Source organism: Megalops cyprinoides, chromosome 10, assembly GCF_013368585.1.
Source record: "Megalops cyprinoides isolate fMegCyp1 chromosome 10, fMegCyp1.pri, whole genome shotgun sequence".
Classification (NCBI taxonomy): Eukaryota; Metazoa; Chordata; class Actinopteri; order Elopiformes; family Megalopidae; genus Megalops; species Megalops cyprinoides.
Genome location: NC_050592.1, coordinates 18,452,692 through 18,472,399, shown reverse-complemented (window position 1 = coordinate 18,472,399; position 19,708 = coordinate 18,452,692). Strand labels below are relative to the sequence as shown.

Here is a 19,708-nt window from a genome sequence, read left to right as displayed (position 1 = left end):
GGCGGGGGGCGGGGGGTGATTCTTGTGTGCTCTAATTATTTTTTACTTGACAATAACTGTGTCCTAACTGCTGCTTTTCAAAGCTCAGTCTATATACCAGTTTCGTTGGAACGTTTTTGTGGAGATGGGTGACCATGATGAAGACGCGATCCTCAGGTCTTCTTGCATGTGGAGGAAGACTCGATGAAGCTGCCGGGTAGAGAGGGGTGCCGCATTGACCCGACCCCTCTCCGCCACGCACTGTTCAGAGGCCAGTCCTATGGACGACTGAAGACGTCCTGATGGTGGTGATCACCTTTGCTGTCCGGTTTCCGAAGAAGAATGAAATGGAATATGATCATTGTAGCTCATGAGTGCTTTTCTTTTTTTTTTTTTTAATTCTCTTTTTTTTGGACACAGCAAGGGATGTTTATCAGTGATAAGACTGACCAAAAAATGGAACGTAGATCGATATGATTAAGATTTAAAAAGAAGAAGAAGGAAAAAAAAAAAAAGAGAAATGATGTTCCCTCTTCCTTTGCATTTCCCTGCCCTACCCATCAACTTTATGTTTCTGGTGCTACCGTGAGCCAGGCAGGAGATGCGGCCCTGCCTACAAACCACGGGAAGACTGGGAAATTTTCTCTCTCACTGCGTGAACACATGGCCACGGGCGGGTGTGTGGCAGGGTCTCTGTGAAATTCCCTGCCTTTTCCAGGACACCTTCCAATACCCCTCTCTCCTCTGCTGATCTTTGAAACGGGGGGAGGGGGATTCACACTGGATGGGGAAGTAGGTGATCTCTCTCATCCTTGCTAAATGTTTTTGATCTCTGTGAGTCCGCAGGCAGTTTCTCCACCATCCACATGAATGTGGTGTGTGTGTGGAGGGAACAATTAAACATGCTTCGGGGAGATGTCCAGTCGGTGTCGTTTTTATGTATTTTATTAAATCGAATGAAGTGAGCGGGATGTTCTCAGTGACATACTCAGATGGTTTTTGTCACCTCTTAACCCACTCTTACTTTCCTCTCTTTCCCCTACATCCCCCACCCCCCCATCACTTCCTGTCCCCACTCTGAGGGGATGTAGCATTGTGGTTTTAACAGTCCATACCTGGTGTCATGTTACAAGCATTTCTTTGTTTTTTATTACTTGGACAAACTTTACAAATGCATCTGTGCCATCTTGCAGGCATGTTGTGACTCTCTTGTTTGTTCTTAGGGTTATTTGTCTGTCGTGTCATTTGATTGGCAGGGTTACTGTCTCCACGGCTTAGGCCGTTTAGCATTGCCCCCCCCATCCAGCACCCCGCAAAAGTGGACAACTGCATTAAAGCCACACCATACAGACATGTATTATATTGCTTTATATGTGAATATATTGAGAAATAGTTTTTGAGAATGTTTAAATAAGCAGACTTTGTAAGTGGACTGTTGGTCCATGATTTAACCTGTAAATATGTGTAATTAAACCAAACCAGGAAAATGACTTCTGTGGAGGGGTGTGGGGGTCAGGAGAAGTACTGCGCCCCCTTGTGCTGGCACAGTACACCTGCCTATTCCAGTACAGTACACCCCTTGTCAAAGTACAGTTCACTCCCTGTCACAGTCCCCCCTGTATGTCAGCTATCTTTGGAATTCCACTGATAATCGCAACTCTATTTTTTTTTTTTTTGGTTTGGTATTCATGGGGTGGGGGTTGTCATTTCAGTTTTGTTTTCTTTTCAAGAAAAAAAAAAAAAGATTTGAGATTTTCTATGTACAAAAGGAGCCTCGCCCTCCACTAATCTGTAAGTACTGTGCAAGCACATTGTCATACTGAGTGTAAAAACATTTTAAAAAGAAAATAAACTTTTTTGTAAAAATCAGCAATGACCTTGATTGTGATTCTGCTGCAAGGTGCCAGTTTAACTCAGTTGTGTTCAGCTACCTAATAAACTTTTTTCCAAAAGATGTCAAAGCACAGCACAGTAACTCTTACTAGCTTCAGCTGACCTAGCTGGCTAGTTTACCTCATTACCTCATACCTCAAGTTTTGCCAAGTATCTTTCCTGAGAAGCACTTCAGCAATCCTTTATGCTGCCAAAACCTTTTTAGAAAGCTTTGCTTCAGCTGTGGCAGGTTTGAACCCAAAATAGGCAGGAAGTGCAGTGGCGGGAAATGTGTGTGCTATGAATGCTGCTGTTTTCCAGGGGAATCCTGGCGTGGCTGTAGTGGTTGCCACCATTTAAGCATGCCTTCTAAATTTTCCTTTCTCAGTGTACTACATGGACACTGGAGAAACACTGGCTCCATTCAGCCTTTGAAAATCACAAGTGTACATTTTAATTCACGGCAAACAAACGGGGTAAAATTTGTCAGATATGCTGGGTTTTCTTCTTTGTGAATTTTCATGTAAAAAGAAAAAAAAGTCCATTTTCAGGTCAAAATGATGGGGTGTGAATTAAGCCTTCTGTGCAGATCCTCAATAGGCCAGGTTACCCCCCAGTTTTGTGTCTGTCTGTCTCATACATGTGTAATGAGTCCCCCCCACCCCCCCTGTCCCTTTTTGTGATGATGCAGGGTAAGGGGTGGGTCTGACGTGTCAGGTGACCATCACTCCAGATGTGTCTGTTTCCAGTAGGGAGGGATGGCTGCTTTCCATTGGAAACGGCGCGCTGGTGAGCTCAGCCCCGGCCCTCCCCTCCCGGCCCATACACGCTCATTCCGCAGCCGCTTCCAGACCGCAGTTAAGCGATCCCGTCTGGAGCGCGTGATGGCATGCAGGGCTGCCCTGGGCCCAGCGCGCTGCCTGCTCCCACTTAGTGCAAGCAAAGAAAAAAAAAAAAAATCATTAACAACAGATTTCCACCGAGGGGGGGAAAAAAGACAAAGGAAAACTCATAATGTGTTAGGAGACGATCAGAAATGAACCTCTCTCAAAGCTGTAGTGGATCTTCCAGTGTGAATCAGTGGACAACCTACACTTGACATACAGTGCCACTTGAAGGATTTTCCCTTATGCTTGTGGGCACGCTTCTCAGCTAATATTTCATGTCTGCAAAGAAAGTCTGTTTTAGTCCACTAAGGGAAAAGAAAAAAGTTTAGTTTAGTTTAATCTGAGAATCAAGATGCGGAAACTCCTGTTGAGATCTCTAGAGCCCAGTTGTTGAAACTCCTGTTGAGATCTCTAGAGCCCAGTTGTTGAAACCAATTTAAACCTCAGATCTAATGCCCTTTAATACCTCCTGTACCCAAGGCCCTTTGGAGTAATTCCGGGAAGTGTGTGTTAATTATACCACCACCAGGGTAAATAGCAATGGGGTGTGGATTGGTGGCCAGGTGTGGTTGCTGACACCAAGAGTTCACCTAATTTTTGATGCCTTGTTGTTTGGTAATGGTGTGCAGATTTTAGCATACCCTGGCCCCTGGCCCTTAACTAAAGGAATAGCAGGTGAATTTGAACATTGTACCTCGATGCTGCACAGAGCTCAGTGGAGGATGTCACTTTGCACCTACCATATGATTTATCCTGTTGTGAAATGAATTCGGGTGTCCTGTTCTGGAATCAGCACTCTCTGCAATCTGCTTGTGCCATGTTATATAGCAGCTTTGGAACTCTGAACCAGGGATTCAGTGTGGAGATACACACAGAGAAATGCACCAGTCAGCAGGCTGAGAAAGTGACTGATGTGTTATTGATGTTTTGCAGGGCCAGCATAACCTGGCTGAGGAGATGAGACTGTTACTACACTTGGGGATCTGCCTCACGTTTTTACTCTTTTCCAAATTGGTGATGCTGAAAGCTGGATGTAATTGGCTGCAATGAAACCTGCCAGTCACAAGAAAATTGGTTAACAGGGTTTCGTGTGGATACTATTAATACACATCAGGGGCGAGTCGTGATACTCGCAAAGGTTAATCTACTTGTGTTATGTTGCACTGACTTAAGGAAAATAAAAAAAGATAACAAGGATATGGATATTTGTAACTGCAGATGACATAATGGTATTTAATAAAGCAAGACTGTTTTTCACGACAGACTAGAAGCAAGGAATTTTTCAAAAGATACGTTAATATATTTAGATTTTATCTAGAGGTCAAGCCAGTGATGCTTTTTATCTAATCTGTCTGGAAACGCAGCCACCTAGTCAGAGGGCCTGGCAGCGTCCCATCTGAATCAGTGAGAGACTTCTCCTAAATAAGGTTTTCAACTCACACTGTGGCTGCATTTCAGCCATTTAGAAAATCAAGACACATCTGAGTCAGATCAGGTTTCCTGTGGTGTGAGTGGAAGTATTCATTTCATGATGTGAAATATTGCACTATTCTCATTCTGTTGCTCAAAACAATGAAGACTGCTTAATGTAAAAGTGGTTTCTTGAGGTTTCTAGTGAAGAGTGTTGCCAGAATGCAGATTACATGAGTACAGCAATCTCTTGTTTTGAACTGTGCACTGAGGAACTAGAGCCAGCACAGAACAAGTAGAAGTAGTAGAATGAGAGCCAGGATAGCACAAATCTGACCTAAAGATAGATGGCCTGGTGTAGCTCGATTACTCTTCTGTTGCATTACCAATACAACCAGAGCTGTGGCACAACACCACACTGGATGCTGGCATCTACAAAATCAACATAATTAATCTGAGGTTTGATGTGTTAATGGAAATTAACTACACTCCATATTACTCCTGTCTGCTTCTATGTGATGGCAGCATATCCCTCTCTCCCATGTTGTGTGTGGCTTTATTCTCTGCTGCCGTGTCTGCAGCCAGAAGCTTCCATCGAGAGCTGGCTTGCTGTAAGCAGGCCAACATCACTAATTATAGGAGGCTATGCTAACAGGGGCCCACATGATAAAAAGATAACAGAAAATCACCCACAACCTGAAATAAGACACATTTATGTTCTGCCCTGAAAAAGGCGTATAGACAAGCACTACAGCGGAAAATGTTTTGGAGACTACCTTGGGATTACTGAGATGTACTTTTGACCTTTTCCCTACCGGATGTATACATTCTTAATTAAATACTACATTTCTCAAAGACGGGTGCTAATAATATTCCCGAAGGGTCAGCCCAGTTCATCATAACCAGACCTCCATGCCTGAATAGGAGGAAATCCAGTAAACTTGGCTAGCTCTCTCATGGTGTTCTATAATCCAGTACAACTGCCATTTATTAGTAGCGACCTTACTGGCTAGATAGAAAAACTGACCCAACTGACAGATTTTAACATCTTCCTGCAGTTTGGCCTGAAAAATTAGATGATTGGTAGTTATCTTTTCCTGTGTTTTGACATTCCTGTAAACCTGTAGCTCACAAGTAAGACAGCAAAAAAGACCCTCGTGAGTGAAATTAAAATGCAAGCTATCCCTTCTGTGCAACAAAGGATGTCTCTGCTTCTGCTTAAGCGGCTCTGCTTACTTAAACTCACTCCTATCTGCGAGAGATTTGCCCTAAACCTGCAAAAACTGACGCCCACATTCATCAAAATTCATTTATTACACAAACAAAACATAACCTTTTAACATAGCAAGACACTTATGAACAAGAACTCAAATGATACAAAGTTTACAGGGCGATAATGTTACTGATGACTGAACGAGGAAGTTTGAGCTGTAACTGCACACAAGAGCACCGTTCAGATCATTTCTGTATTCGTAAAGACAATAGGGCAATTAAAGTCACACAGGGTCTGCAGGATATTTAATGATGGAATCTGGCTGTGTTCACTGTAGAACCCCCGCGACAGGCCAGGTCTGTAACATTTTAAGGTTTCAAAGGTCTGAAATGCGCTGAGCGGGTACCTCGGACTCGAACGGAGAGAGGGGACAAGACTGCACAGACAAACACAGAGTGCACGGAAAGCGCTGGAGGACCCTGGGCTAGTAGATCCTGACGGTTTTAATGTCCAAGAGCTCTGTGTGAACGCAGGTCTTTGTCTTCATGGGTGGATGACAGAGCAGAGAGCCTTGAAGAATACATGTGCATGCTGACGTATCTCAGACCAAGGGGTAAGACTCCCAGCCAATCAGGGCCTCTGGTACAGTTGGACAGCCTTTGGTCTTACACTGCCTTCTGCAGTGGAGCGGTTTTACTGGTGTGACATGAAGAAAGATTGCAACTCCTTTTTTTGGCTAACTTAGCAGTGGTACAGTCAGGGTCCCCTTCCCCGCACTGCTGCGACCCTCCCCTCAGTCTGTCAGTCTAGGGAAGGGGGAGGTGGGGTTTCCGGTGCTCAGACCACGGAGCTGCCCTGGGCGGGACAGGTGAGCGCGCTGGCCACGTCGGCCCGGTCGATCCTGGTCAGGGCGGAGCAGAGCGCGCCCAGCGTGGAGCCCTCCTGCGAGGCCCAGTGGGAGAGCAGCGTGTGGACGGGGTCCTCGCCGCGGCCGAACACGTCCACCCGCTCCGGCTCGTAGCCCAGCTGCGCAGCCAGCTGCCTCCAGCTGCGGCCCTCGCCCTCCCGCAGGAGCCGCTCCACCTCCTCCTGCCGGTGCGGCGCCACGTTCAGGTACAGCCGGCTGTCCAGCTTGCTGTCCCGCTTGCTGCCTGAGGGGGGGAGAGATCGCGCAGGTCAGGCCCCCTGCTCCGCCTGCACCGGTCTCTACCGGACATGCTGCCTCTGCTGCCATTCATGATCATTCTCTACATCGCTGCTGCGCAGCCATGTTGTGCAGAATCAGCTTTAAACGCACATATTCACTCCATTCTTTAACAAAAAACACTATCAAATGACTAAAATTACATTACTACAATAGTTTACTAATGGCTAAAAGGGAATATCTATGCTGAAATTGGGAAAAAATGCTGTACTGCATTTGACTTCAATGTACGTTTTGGTGTTTGTCCTGAATAGAGAGCTCTTTCAGTTCACACACAAAATATGGGAGTTCTATGACTCCGTAGATTCATCTCTTAACCATGACTCAATGTTTGTAATCATTTAAAAAGTTGTAAAACTATATTTACTGGGAAGTACATCTCAAAGTGCTAAACACATGAAAGGATAAAAGTAGGAAACCAAAATTCAGTCATCAATTAGGAATGTGCTCTGTGAAACAGTAGAGGGAAAACGATGAAAAGATTCTCTGGAGGGTATTTAGCACCGAAACATTATGAGCAGAAAGCTTGGACGGAGTTTCTTTTTAAACCCGGTTACAGGTCTGCCTTCTCTGATATCTGATAGATGCTGCTACCTTTGCTGGGCTGGCTGTCCTGCAGGCTGTGGGAGTCCAGGAACACCCCGCTGTCGCTGTGCAGTTTCTCCCCCTCGGCGGCGCTGCCCAGCTCCGCAGGTCTTGCCTTTGCCAGAGCCTGCTTCTGCTTACAGGATGTCCAGCTGAGGGGAGCGAGAGGGGAGCAACAAGGTCTTTAGCTTTTACAAAGGTGTTTAGCTGTAGGTACAAAATACACACATGAATGGGCCCCTCCTGCACTTAAAATACAGGCTGTCGTTGGCAAGACGTGTGTTAGCACAATCCACCTCACAAAAAAGAGAACAGATAAACTTTAGACATAAAAACTGTAATTAATGTGTTACACAATAAAACTGCAGTACACCACCATGGATCACATTTGTTCTCTCCATCAAACTCTCTGGGGCAGTGGCACCATGATCAACATTTGCACACACTCACCACTTGTAGGCGACATAGAGCAGAAGCCCCAGCACCACAGCGGCCAGCACAGACACGTAGACGGGGATAATGTTGTTGCCCTCCTCCTCCTGGGGGGTAAATTTGGGGGCTCTGGTGGCAGGGCTGGCTTCCCCTCCGTCCTCATCCTCTTGGTGCCCCTGCCAACGGGGGAACTCGCGCGGGCCGTCCGAATCAGCAGGGCGGGACAGGATGTGGAGTTTCCTCTCTGTAGGTGCAGGGGAAGGGGGGGGGGGGGGGGGGCGTGAGTTAGCACTGTTCATCTCACTAACTGTTCTACACTACATATAATGAGGGACACATGCAGAAGTAATGAAAATATCAGGTGTTGTGGACTGTCTGCCATGTTTGTTTATTTAGAACACACAGCAAATTCAACTGCTGCGCCCCAAGATACTACCAGATGTTCAAAACTAACACTGACGGAAAAGAACAACATTCCAAACACTTCATTTACCTCCTCGATCAGATATTGAAAGTCTGAATGCTGTAGCAAATTGCACAAAATTGCAGTAAATAAGTTCTCCAAAGGAAAAATGTTCCTGGGGGGACAGCTTTTAGACCCCAGCCGACCTGACCGTTTGGGAACGATCAGGAGAACCCGGCCCCCCGGGGCTCTGAAATGGATCCCGCCACAAGGTCCGCCTCCTGCAGGCTGGTTATTTTAGGATCAAAAGCTGGCAAGGGCCGCTTTGACCTCCTTGGGGGTCAGAGGTGGTGACTCCTGCCCTCCACATGTGCAGATTAACAGACTCCCAGGGACCGAGCTATGACCTTTCGAACACGACCGGCCGCCCACAGGGGTCACTCAACCAACTCCCTCTCCTCTCAGACAAGGGGATCAGAACCCCATTAGTCTTGAAACCCACAACTTCATACAGAAAATGCACTTATAGAGCTCAGAGACTTGCAGGGCTCCTAGTTGCACACCACGCCACGCACGTGGGTGCAGGTGTGTGGCCCCTCCCCGTCTTCTCACTCACCCATGCACAGCGTGTCCGAGTTGGGCTGGCAGGGCCGGATCTCCACCTCATTCTCCTGGCACCGGGAGCAGGGCTGGCAGGGCTTGGTCCCGCTGCGCTCCTCCGAAAACGTCCCCGGGCCGCAGGGCTGGCAGACAGTGTTCCCGAGCGGGCCGCAGCTCCGCACCACGCCCTGGCCCCGCCCACAGATGGAGCAGGCGGCGCACAGGCCGGCCGTGCTGTTCTCCTCGCGCCACAGGTAGAAGCTGGGCCCGCAGTCACACCGCGTGTCCTGGGACGCGCTGCAGGGGGCCGTTTCTGGAATCCCCAGGGGACAGCGGGCACAGGCCCGGCACGGGGAGCGGCCGTCAGAGAAGGTCACTCCTGAAACAGAGAGGGGGCGGGGGTCAGAGGTCAGGGATGGCCAGCTGTCATTCTGCAGGGAGCGCCCCCCCTGGATGCTGGCATGAAAAAAAACAGTGAATGGAGTACAGCTCCAAAAGCATTAGAAACAGTGCGTTAATTTTGGGAATAACATTAATTTAACATCTGCAGGTCTAATCTGCGCTATCGGTGGAATATCCCCCCGCCTCGCATGGCCCCTGGGCACTTACCCTCCTGACAGGGCTGGCACTTTGTGTTTTCCTGCCCACACTCTTCTGCCACGCCGTGGCCCTCTGGGCACAGATTACAGCACTCCCCTGAGTCTGTGAAACGCCCACTGGCGCAGTCAGCTGCCAGTGTAACCTGCCAAACACACACATACACACAGACATGGTCACTCTCTGTACCCAGCAAAGAGGGCACCCCCACTCACCACAAGGGTCCAGCGTGCACATTTGCTTAAATATAAGCATGCAAAAAAGATGCTAAATATGTGCTGCCGCATCCAAATGTTGGCAAACAAATCAAAACTCCGTCACTAATTAAGGTGCTTTAACCTCTTAGTTAGTCTGTAGTTTTCAGGCTGGCAGAATAGCGGTTCTTGATAAAATGATGACAAAAAAATACTTAGTGATTAGTCCTGAGCTGCTACATGATAACCCCTGGCATCACCTCTGTGCTGAATGTCTGCACATGTGGCAAGCAGAACAGATCTCACAGATTTATTGTGGCAAATAACACTGCGCATTCTGAGAACTGCTTCAACAGTATGGTAGCTAACAGTATGGTCTCTATATAGTACAGGCCTGTTAAACTATTCACATGAAATATAGCCTACATGTAAGTAAAGATACAAATTATTTTCCATCAGTTAAGATACAGAGCATGATGTAGTCTCTGTAGGCATTTTTATGGACTGCTGCACTTCACAGTATGTGAACACTGTTATCTGCTTTGTCATTTTTCTGGAATAAATGTTCAGCCCTTATCAGGCTCTAGCCAAATATGACACAGGTGTTTTTCTCTCTTTTACAACTGTTTATACTGGGGCAATTATGGCTGATTATCCTGGTTCATATAAATAATGTCTGAAATAGTTATCTGGTAAGCATTTTACCCTGCATTGATGTGTTGAACAACGCAGATGCATAGCTAAGCTATTTCAAAGAAAAAAAGTTCATTGCTTTAGACAGACAGCCAGACAGACAGAAATAAATGTGTGGCAATGGAGCCTTTAAATAGTTTACTCTTAATCTCATAATCTGATTACTCTTAGTCTGTCTCATTGCTGCCATTACTATTGTTAAAGTGCATTCCTACATTACTATTGTGGTAGAAATTACACTGAAGACGTGTACTACCGCTAATATTCATACACCATGTACTGTAAGAAGTCGTATACCTGAGCGTTCATACATCAGGGTGTATTGTGTACAGACAAATGGCTCTTAAGAAAGAAAAAGGACGAAAAATTTAAAAATACTTATAGGAGGAAAAGGGATTTTGTTTTCAGAGGGAGTTGAAAAAATACTTCCTTCCACTTCATCACCTTCTGTGTGTGTGTGTGTGTGTGTGTGTGTGTGTGTTGCACCGTGCTTGGTCTCCACACTAAAGGAGGGGCTCTGGCTGTTCGCCCTAAGGCAGGGGTGTCAGTTAGCTGGCACCGCCCAGCATGTGAGCGTCTGTTTGGGTGAAGGGAGCCTTTGATGTCCCCAGTCCCTGCAGGTGTGTGCCTTTGGAGGTCAGCGCTGCCACATCCCCCTCCTCCCTGGCACGTCTTCCTGCCTTCCACAGTGCCTTGACAGCGGCATCTTAAACATGCACATATTTATAAAGATTGCCCCCACCACCCCTGGGGCAAAGCTGACAAGAGCAAACAGATGTCTAACAACAAACCTCCAGAAAAGAGGAAAGTAACAGCAAGACACCTCCCACCTCCCTCACTTTGCTTTCTTTCTCTCTTTCTCTCTCGTCTGCCAAGGGGCAGGATCAGCATGTGTGAACCTGCAGATCTTCCAACAACAGCAAACACACACACACACACCATGTACACTCTTGCAGATGCAAGAAGACAGATGCACAGCGAGACACAGAGTGATTAATACTGCTACATCCTTCCCTCAGCGTACAGAGAACAAACGGACAGAAACGTGTTCTGTGCTATGTCAGCAGACTCAGATCCCACTTATGTGCTCAGCTGCATCAGACCTTGACAATAGCTTTCTTACAAATACCTGAAGAGTGACAGTAAAGAATGAAGGGAGCTAACAGTAACTGGAGTCTCCTAACATGATCCCAGCAAGTCATATGTACCCATGTGACACCCTTCCCCAAGTTCCTGTTCAAACTCCATCCCAGATCACACAGTACAATTTGATCACCTCCACGCCATGACAATAGTCTTCACCAATTTGCTCTGATTATGCAAATGAAAAATGCCCTTTCAACAATGCACAGGTCCTTCAGCTGTTCAACGTAGAACCAGAAGTTCACATTAGAATTAGAAAGTTTGAGGCGGACAAGAGAGAAGAAAAAGACACCAGCAATGAGATTCCAGGACCAAGCTCAAACAAACATCGACCAAAAGCAGAATGGTAGGAGCTTATATAGTGTGCACATGTATACCTGCAATGCGCTCACAACTATCAAAAATAGTACTATACTACAGATTTCAATGTGTTGTCATGACTCCCAAGGCCAACAATTCACAGGTCTGGCAAGTCGGTGTACATACAGTATTTTAATATTGCTTAAGATGACCAAAAACACATAATTGGTGGGCTTTACTGTGAACTCATTCTGAAAGTGACAAGTAAATAATAAACAACAGTACAATTAGGCAGAAATGAGTGACATAAATGAAGTGGCATTTTTTGGAGGTGGGCTGAGTGTCTTCTCACTCATTCCCAAAAATTATTCCTTCTGGTTGGTCTAAAAGATAGTCATTGTCACACAGACACTATTGTAATGCAATTTACAACGCGCTTGCGTTGGTATGTACACTTCCTGCGGACCCATGGAAATTCGCACGCTCATTTTCTGATTGTCTCGCTGGTTAGGGGACCTTGGCCAACTGCAGCTCCGGATTTAACATGTGGGGCAAAAGGTGCCTGACGTGTCCCCGCTGCAGCCAACAACAACCGACTCCCTATCACACTGGCGCAGTTCTCCACATCTCCATCTGCCTGTACACGCTATCTGGTCATATATAATTATGATCAACTGCACTCAACCTAGCTTCTTTTTGGTACAGATATGCATGTGTTCATAGTAATGAATATGCTACTTGTCTTAAGTAATAATGCATTCACTGTGATTTTGACACTCGCAGCAAACAGATGTATTCACTGCAACTTGTTCAGAACAACAATACGTCTTTTCAGCAGGAATAACTTATATAGCATGTGATGCAGTAGTAAATGTAGACAAAGCTTTATTAACAAATAAAAATGTGTGAAAATGTTAGTTTGACCCACATTTATACAATTTTAAAAGTAAATATGTACAAACCCAAAGGTGACCACTCAGAAGGCACTCACAATAGGTCCAACCCGTCTCTGTCTACACCCTCCACTGCCTAATATAAATATTTGCTACTGGGGCTGTTTGGGAGCCTTTCTGTCTGAGGCTTTGTCATCAAGTAAGACTACAGGGGCTGTTCTGAGCCAGAGAGGCAGGGTTAGCTGCATCACCACTTGCCAACGCCCAAATATGGTCCTTCCCCACAGCCGTAAAGTGTGCATGTGTGAATATATGGGAATATATATTAAGAATTCGCCTCTGCTGGGGGAGGCGCACTATGGGTGTGTCGGGATATTTCTGGTCGGACCAGGCCTCAGTAGTTAGTAGATGATAAATTATCCCATTTGGAAATTATATCTGGATGACATGCTGCAAGAGAAATGAACAGTAGCATCAGGAGCCAGAGCTTCTGACTATCCACAGAAACTGATGTCCAAATGTCAAGACTGTCATTACCACCCAAACCAACACAGCACTGACCTAAGGCAAGCACACTGTCTTACAATGTATTTCAGGTTGTGAATACTAATTACTTCACTGCGGAAAGGACAGGACTGAATGTGTCTTGGTTTGCAAAACCATATGTCTGAATTAAATTTTCAGTTTTACTCCCTGAAAAGAAAATTCCTTTGACGTGAGGACTCCTACAGCAAGATCAATGGCAATGTGTAAGACAATCTGCTAAAAAAACTGTGTTAATGTTAGCCAGGCATGAACAGGCAATGAGGCACAGCCCACAATTTTAACAGAAATCAGTGTGGCTCAGTGGCTGCCTCATTCTATCCCTTTTTAGTGACACAAAAATGATGAAAAGACACATCCAGTACACACTAGCAAGTTGTTTGTGAGGAAAAAATTAAGTAAAATGGCACCACGGAAGATCATTTTAATGTAATTCTAAGAATTCAATGCACACTATTAATAAGAAATTAGAGAATTTTAGTGAAGATGCACTTTAATTGTACCAATGCCCTTTCAAATGTTCATTTAATTGAAGCTGGAAAGTCGTTTTAATTTCTCCCCAACAACTTCCAAGTAATTAAATTTAAAACACAGACAGAAATAAAAACTGCTTACAGTCTAAAAGTAATTCTGAGCCGACTGCTTTGTATAAATTATGTGCTCAATGAAGACCACTGCCCAAACAATATTGTTGGTTATTTAATGACAACTTGAGGCACACTTTAAAAGGACAAAAACTCTCATGACTTTGTAACTAGATGCCATTCAGAGCTCCTGGGCTGCAAGCCCTTGTCTGTAAACTAGGAGCAGATGTTGGCCGATGTTGTGATCCCGTAGCCAAAGCTGAGTGTGAATGCATCCACACACACACACACACACACACACACACAGCCTGTACCTCCTCCTGAACCCTGAAGCACATAACAGAGATCTTATCTGTCTCTTCAAAAGACAAGAGGGAGAGTTAGGGGCTGCAGTTGCTCTCCATTTGGTTAAGGAGCTGCTATTGAAAGGGATTCCCCAGCGAGAGACCACCATGGCGCAGGGGGTTTGAGGGGGGATTCGAGGAGCTCTGAATGTGATGCCAGCGGCTGTCACGGTCACTCACGCCCTGCGCTGAGAGCTCTGTCTCACAGCCTTCCTTTACTGCCCCGCAGTCGCTCGGGGTTTTTTGATGCTAGTTCACATCTGATATGATGAATCACCCTGACCAGGGCAGACAGAAATTTGGGCTCCTATGCTGTAAATCTAGCCTGTGTGCTGAGTACATGAAAGAGCCAAGGCCCCCAGGGGGGCGAGGTCTCACTCACCACTGACACTGACCCCTGCACTTCACACCCAGGTGGCAGCAACACCTACATCATAGTCAAGGGGAGGGGCCCGTAGGTGGGAGGGGCTAACGGGACAGCTGGCTTAAGTAATTGCTTCCATTAGAGGTAGAAATGCATAGTAAACTTCAAGCTATTCATTCTTTTTTGCAACAAGCCTCCAAAGAAAAGGATCATTGGAAACCAATTAAGCCAAACAGCCAATCTGGTTATTTTCTGTGTAAAACATTATAGCTAAAGGTCAACAGCTGAAAATCCAGTATGTCTGTACTTCTACAGAAGTAAAAATTGTAAATTCATTTGAATCAAAAAAAGAATCTGACACCGCTTAATCAAACAGACAACAAAGTAGGTACTTTGAAAAAGCAGGTCAGAAGTTCAGGAGGAAACTGCCCCCCACAACCACCCCCCCCCCCCAACCCCCCCGCTGAAGCAGCTCTGTGGCGACATGGAAATTCAAATTACTGCATTTTAACTGCTAACCCCTTCTCCTTCCACAGACCAAAAGAAATTGATGATAATTGCCATGGTCCGGATATCCAGAACCCCGCAATAGCATAACTGCTGCTGCATTTTCACCAGAGGTTGGTGGGGGGGTTGAAAATAGGAGGCAGAGAACAGGGGATGAAGGGAATGAGAGAAACAGAGCAGTGGTATTTAACCTATCAGTACTCCACACATTAGAGAGCATATCATTTCCTGCCACAAATGAACAGCGAGTTCACCGAGATATGCGAATCTGGCACACTGACTCCATACACAAGGAGTGAGATAATGTTATGTTTTAGGGAAACTTTCACTTTTGACTCTGCATCGCTGGCTGGTATAGTGTACTTCAGAAATAATTACTGTTATGTATACAGTATGCTCAAGGAACACATACTACATACCTCTAATCCATAAACACTCTTGTGCAGTTTGGTCCAAGCTGGTGAATTAAGGAATAACCCACAAGAAAGCCCACAGGAATCCACTTCATAACATATTACTGAGCATAATTTGCCTTTTCGCACTGTAACTTTCTGCCAACATGCTTTGCTCTTAATTGAATGGATCTGAATTTTGAAAGAAGGCTTTTTTCTCTCTCATCTCATTTATGTGAGTCAGTAAACCTTTTGGGCATTTGGCTTGTCGAACTGTAACACCCTGTGTAAGCATCGCTCTTCAAACAAATGCCGTGCAATTGAGGAGCATGACAAGACATGACTTCAGAGCATATGAAATGTGTCAGGGCCTGCGAGAGGAGACAGTAGAATTCGCTGAACATCAGGCTATCTCAAAGCGCCTTTCACAGTGTCACGCGCGGCTGTGTCCGTTTCTGTGTTAATGCCACCACACATTAATACCATCAGCGACAGTCTGAAAGACTGTGGGATTGTGTACGAGTTCTTGGCTTACTGGAAGTCCGCTTTACACGGCATCTATTACTATGCCAACCTCTGTCCCAACACTCATACTGTTTGCCGTTCTATTGCCCTAGGCGGGGATTTATTTAAGGTTCAGTAAACTACACTACAGCGTAGGGAGAAAATTCAAGTCCACATCATTACCGTTGATAAGTCTTATAAAATACCCATTTACTAAAAAAATGTCCCAGTGACAAGAACAGATTTAAATACATAGGCTACCGTTTGCACCAGACACAATTTTAACATTTAAAATACCTGCAAACAAAACTGGGCTGTGTATCGAATTCCGTTAAAACCCAACCCACACACACACACAAAAAACTCCCATGACTGTGGTCGCTGAATGCTTTGATTCTGTGTTCAGGTTTTAATTTGCTGCGGGCATTTTTGCGTCTCGTTTAAACTGATTCGGTTTGTGGAGAATTTCGATGGGTTTTAAAAAAACGCATTCCAAAATTTGATAAGAGCAATACCGTAGATAGTAACATCATCATTATTTTAGTAATAATGGGTATTTTGATGGATATTAGTGATCAAAAAGAACAAACAGTTCACAAATGACTGCGGTCTCAAATGAAAAGCCTTATGTTATGGAACCAACAATACCATGCATGAATTTCAAGAACATTAACATCACACGTCGAATCCTGACGAGTTACAGAACGTTAAATGAAATCTAGATTAAAATAACGTCCTTAAAATATCTAGCAGTTGTGTATGATATACTTAATCGTACTAGACTTAATCGTCTTTTAATCGTACTAGCAACTGTGTTGTCATTCGAGGTGCGAAACACCAAAACTTAGCTCTGAGAAAATAAAAATCAAAGAAAAAATTTCTGTAAAGGTAGTTATGTGCGACTAGTAGCTGATTACGGTGCTCGGATCGTAACTCCTCATAAAACAGCAAAATGCAGTAAATACAGAAAATATTCATATTGGATCATGTATCGCAAGATGCCGTTGTATTCGAAGGGCATTTTCCACACTTTAAAGACTGACCAACCAATTAACACACTATCGCACACAAAGCAAAGACAAATTAAATTGCTATCTAATATCAGACAGATTTATGTGTGACTGCGATAGACGCGAGGGAGCGACCACGCCGACTCACCTTGACCATCAGGATGAGAGTCCAAAACCGCAGCGCAGCCTTCTCGCAACGCATCGCGCTCGTACAATTTCCCAGAAACAGCTAAACCCTGGGATACGCGAAGGATCCGCTCGGAATCCAGGCACTCTTGTTTGGGCGATGGGGCTCAAAGTCTTGGATCGGGACACGGCACAATGACGCACCCCGCTGTTCTTCAGCTTAGTTTTCGCTGACACACTGATTACTTGCGAAATGGTACAAACACGTTGCGTGCAGCTAATTAAATGATAATAGATATCCACCGCTTCGCGAACCAATACATTAAACTCTGCGACGGGAGAACTTTTTTTCGCAGGGCACCTTCGTCAGGAAATCGCTTCTCCTGAGAAAGATGCCAACTAAAGAGGAAAAGATGCCAGTTGACGAGGATATGATGCCAGTTGAGTAGAATAATTCCCTTCCTTGACTTTATGTCAAATTGTTGCTTAAGGCTAAATCTTAAAACCAAAGCGCTCTGCAATTCCACGATGCTCAGCTCTTTCTCCCTATAGTTCCATTACAGTCAGCCCCAATGGCGCAGGACTGATGCTCGAGTTCGAACGAAAGTCCCTGAAGAACTTTCTAAACCAGCCTCACGTGTCCCAGTGTGTGCTCTGTGATTGGCTGGGCTCCGGGGATAATAAACACATTGAAGTGATATTCCAATATAGCGGCGACAGGCAACACTGCAATAAAGTAAGAATAAAGGCGCCGGAAAAAGTCTCGGAGGCTTTTAGTACTCTGCATGTGAATGCAGATTTGCGCTTTGATGCAGATTTCTGCTTCCTTTCCCAAGCGTCCTTTTACTGCTTTAGATTCTGTAGCGTGGCGACACTGAAATGCACTGTTTTGGACGTGAAGCTACGATAACGATAAAGCTAAGACAAAGTAATAATTACTTTTGTTGTTGTTGTAAGTACATAATAAAAATATTTTTATAGTAGTAGGAGAGTAGACGAAATAGTTGTAGCAGTAGGATAAAATCAAATATGGGGAAAACAGAAAAGCATACTCATATCATCTCAATGGTCTTGTAGGAGGCTCAAAACTATTTCGAAAATAAAAGTAATCTTATATCCATTTTGGTGACCAGGGGCTAGCCAAATAAAAGAATAGTTCTTTGCTGTGGTTCGAACAGCGACCAGACGCACAGTCGATAGCGTATGTAACTCGTAAAGCACAGAAAACAGCAAATGGACCTGTCTTTGTGAAGAAAAAAAAATGACAAATAGTTTTCAGTACTGTTGAGGACTGTGAGGGAAAAGGACAAGTGGAGAGATTGGGGACAGTGAGACGCAGGGGACAGCTGTTGCTGTTCACAGGGGGAGATCGGAACGCAAGACCTCATCCCTGGGGCAATGCTGACAGACACACAGACATGTTCAGGACAAATAGAGATGAACACATGACAAATAAGAAAACATGGTAAGGGAAGAGACGTTAGGGGCGACAGACCCCAGAGATCAATCTGCGACTTGTTAAGAAGAAATGCAGTAACTAAAAAGGAGCTTGCCATTATAATGTGATGTCATCTTAATGGCAAAAAAACATCAAAGGAAACGCTCTTCTTTTAACTCGGGTAGTCGACTGACATTCCGCACAAACGTTGTACTGTTCCGTCATACCGCAAAATTACATCCCGCACGCTAACTTCTATCTGCTCTCCATTGGTCTTTTCTCTACCAACTGGCGTCCGTTAGCGATGCAATCTGACAAAACTGGATGATACAACGAGCACTAAAGTGAAAAGAAACCGGCATAATTTTATTTGGAACTCTTAAAGTCCATTTTAGCCAGGCAGGGGAAATACTTCATGTTTCATAATTTGATATATCACATAATATTAAGCGGTCCTTTTTAGTTTATGTGTACGTGCACAGTCGCCTGCAGTGATCAACGCAGGGACCGTGTTATCTTACCAAAGCTGTAGATTCGCTTACAAGCAATGACTTGCCAAATCTGAAAATCTCTGTTCTTTTAACGTTTTACCACACTATAAAATTGCCTACCCAGAACCTCACTTTAAAGGTCCGAGACTACAAAGTAACTAGCATCGTGGACAGATAAAGGAACTGATTTGAACCCTCAAGGAATAACGTGTCCCATCTGCAGTTCAAACTTTCTTCCTCTGGTCCAGAGTTGAGAGCTGTAATCACTACTAGACCGCTTGCGCTGCTCTAACCCAGTTTACTACTACACTGCACCGTGAAAGAAATAATGCTCCGTAAACTGCACATCAATACGTCCATCCAATGTTTAAGAAGATTTCGAGAAATTCAAAAGGTATTTCCCCGAATCTAATGTGTTAAATTTCACATAGGAGAGCATAAAAGCCCAAGGGTAGGGCGTATTACAGAAATCTATGTGTGGTTGCCTTCAATAGGGCGGATACATTTCCTAAGATTATGCGCAAGACAGACAGCCTCTCCAGAAGAATGCGTTGGTATGTGTCGGTCAGGGACTTTGTTTACGGATTATTCCTTCATGGAGGTTGTAATAGTTATGTCCATGGAGGGTGAAAGTAAATGAGGCATTGTGTATGGTATAGGCCTCCAGTAAACCTGTGTCTCTGAAAGAGTTAGCCGCTATCTATATTTGTATTTATATAGCTTCCTAAAGAAATGGGCGTTATCTTAGAATGTAAGCTCTGTAATTCTGGATGCTTGTCTTTGCTATCTCGCAAATTTTTCTGCTAGCCAAGTAAGTATGGTCATGAAAGAAATGCAAATATGTAAAATCCTTCTGACAAGCCTGCAAACCACAGCCATTAGGACACACGGCCCTACTTTAAACACATCTCATGTGTGCAGTAGCTGTGGGAGCCTGCAGGTGAAGGAAGGGGAGGTGCTCCGTTTTATGGCAGTGTCTGTTGGTTGATTGTTTTACACA

The 19,708-nt window shown here is 44.9% G+C and overlaps 1 protein-coding gene across 1 annotated transcript; it reads right to left on the bottom strand.

Moving 5' to 3' along the window:
- Positions 1-5,521: 5,521 nt before the first annotated feature.
- nradd (neurotrophin receptor associated death domain) lies at positions 5,522-17,015 on the bottom strand. The gene is made up of 6 exons (XM_036539497.1): positions 16,802-17,015; positions 9,195-9,327; positions 8,602-8,964; positions 7,601-7,826; positions 7,160-7,302; positions 5,522-6,512 (listed from the first exon to the last, which is right to left on the bottom strand). Exons 1-6 carry the CDS (start codon positions 16,853-16,855, stop codon positions 6,199-6,201), a joined length of 1,233 nt encoding a protein of 410 aa, XP_036395390.1. The 5' UTR covers positions 16,856-17,015; the 3' UTR covers positions 5,522-6,198.
- Positions 17,016-19,708: the final 2,693 nt, after the last annotated feature.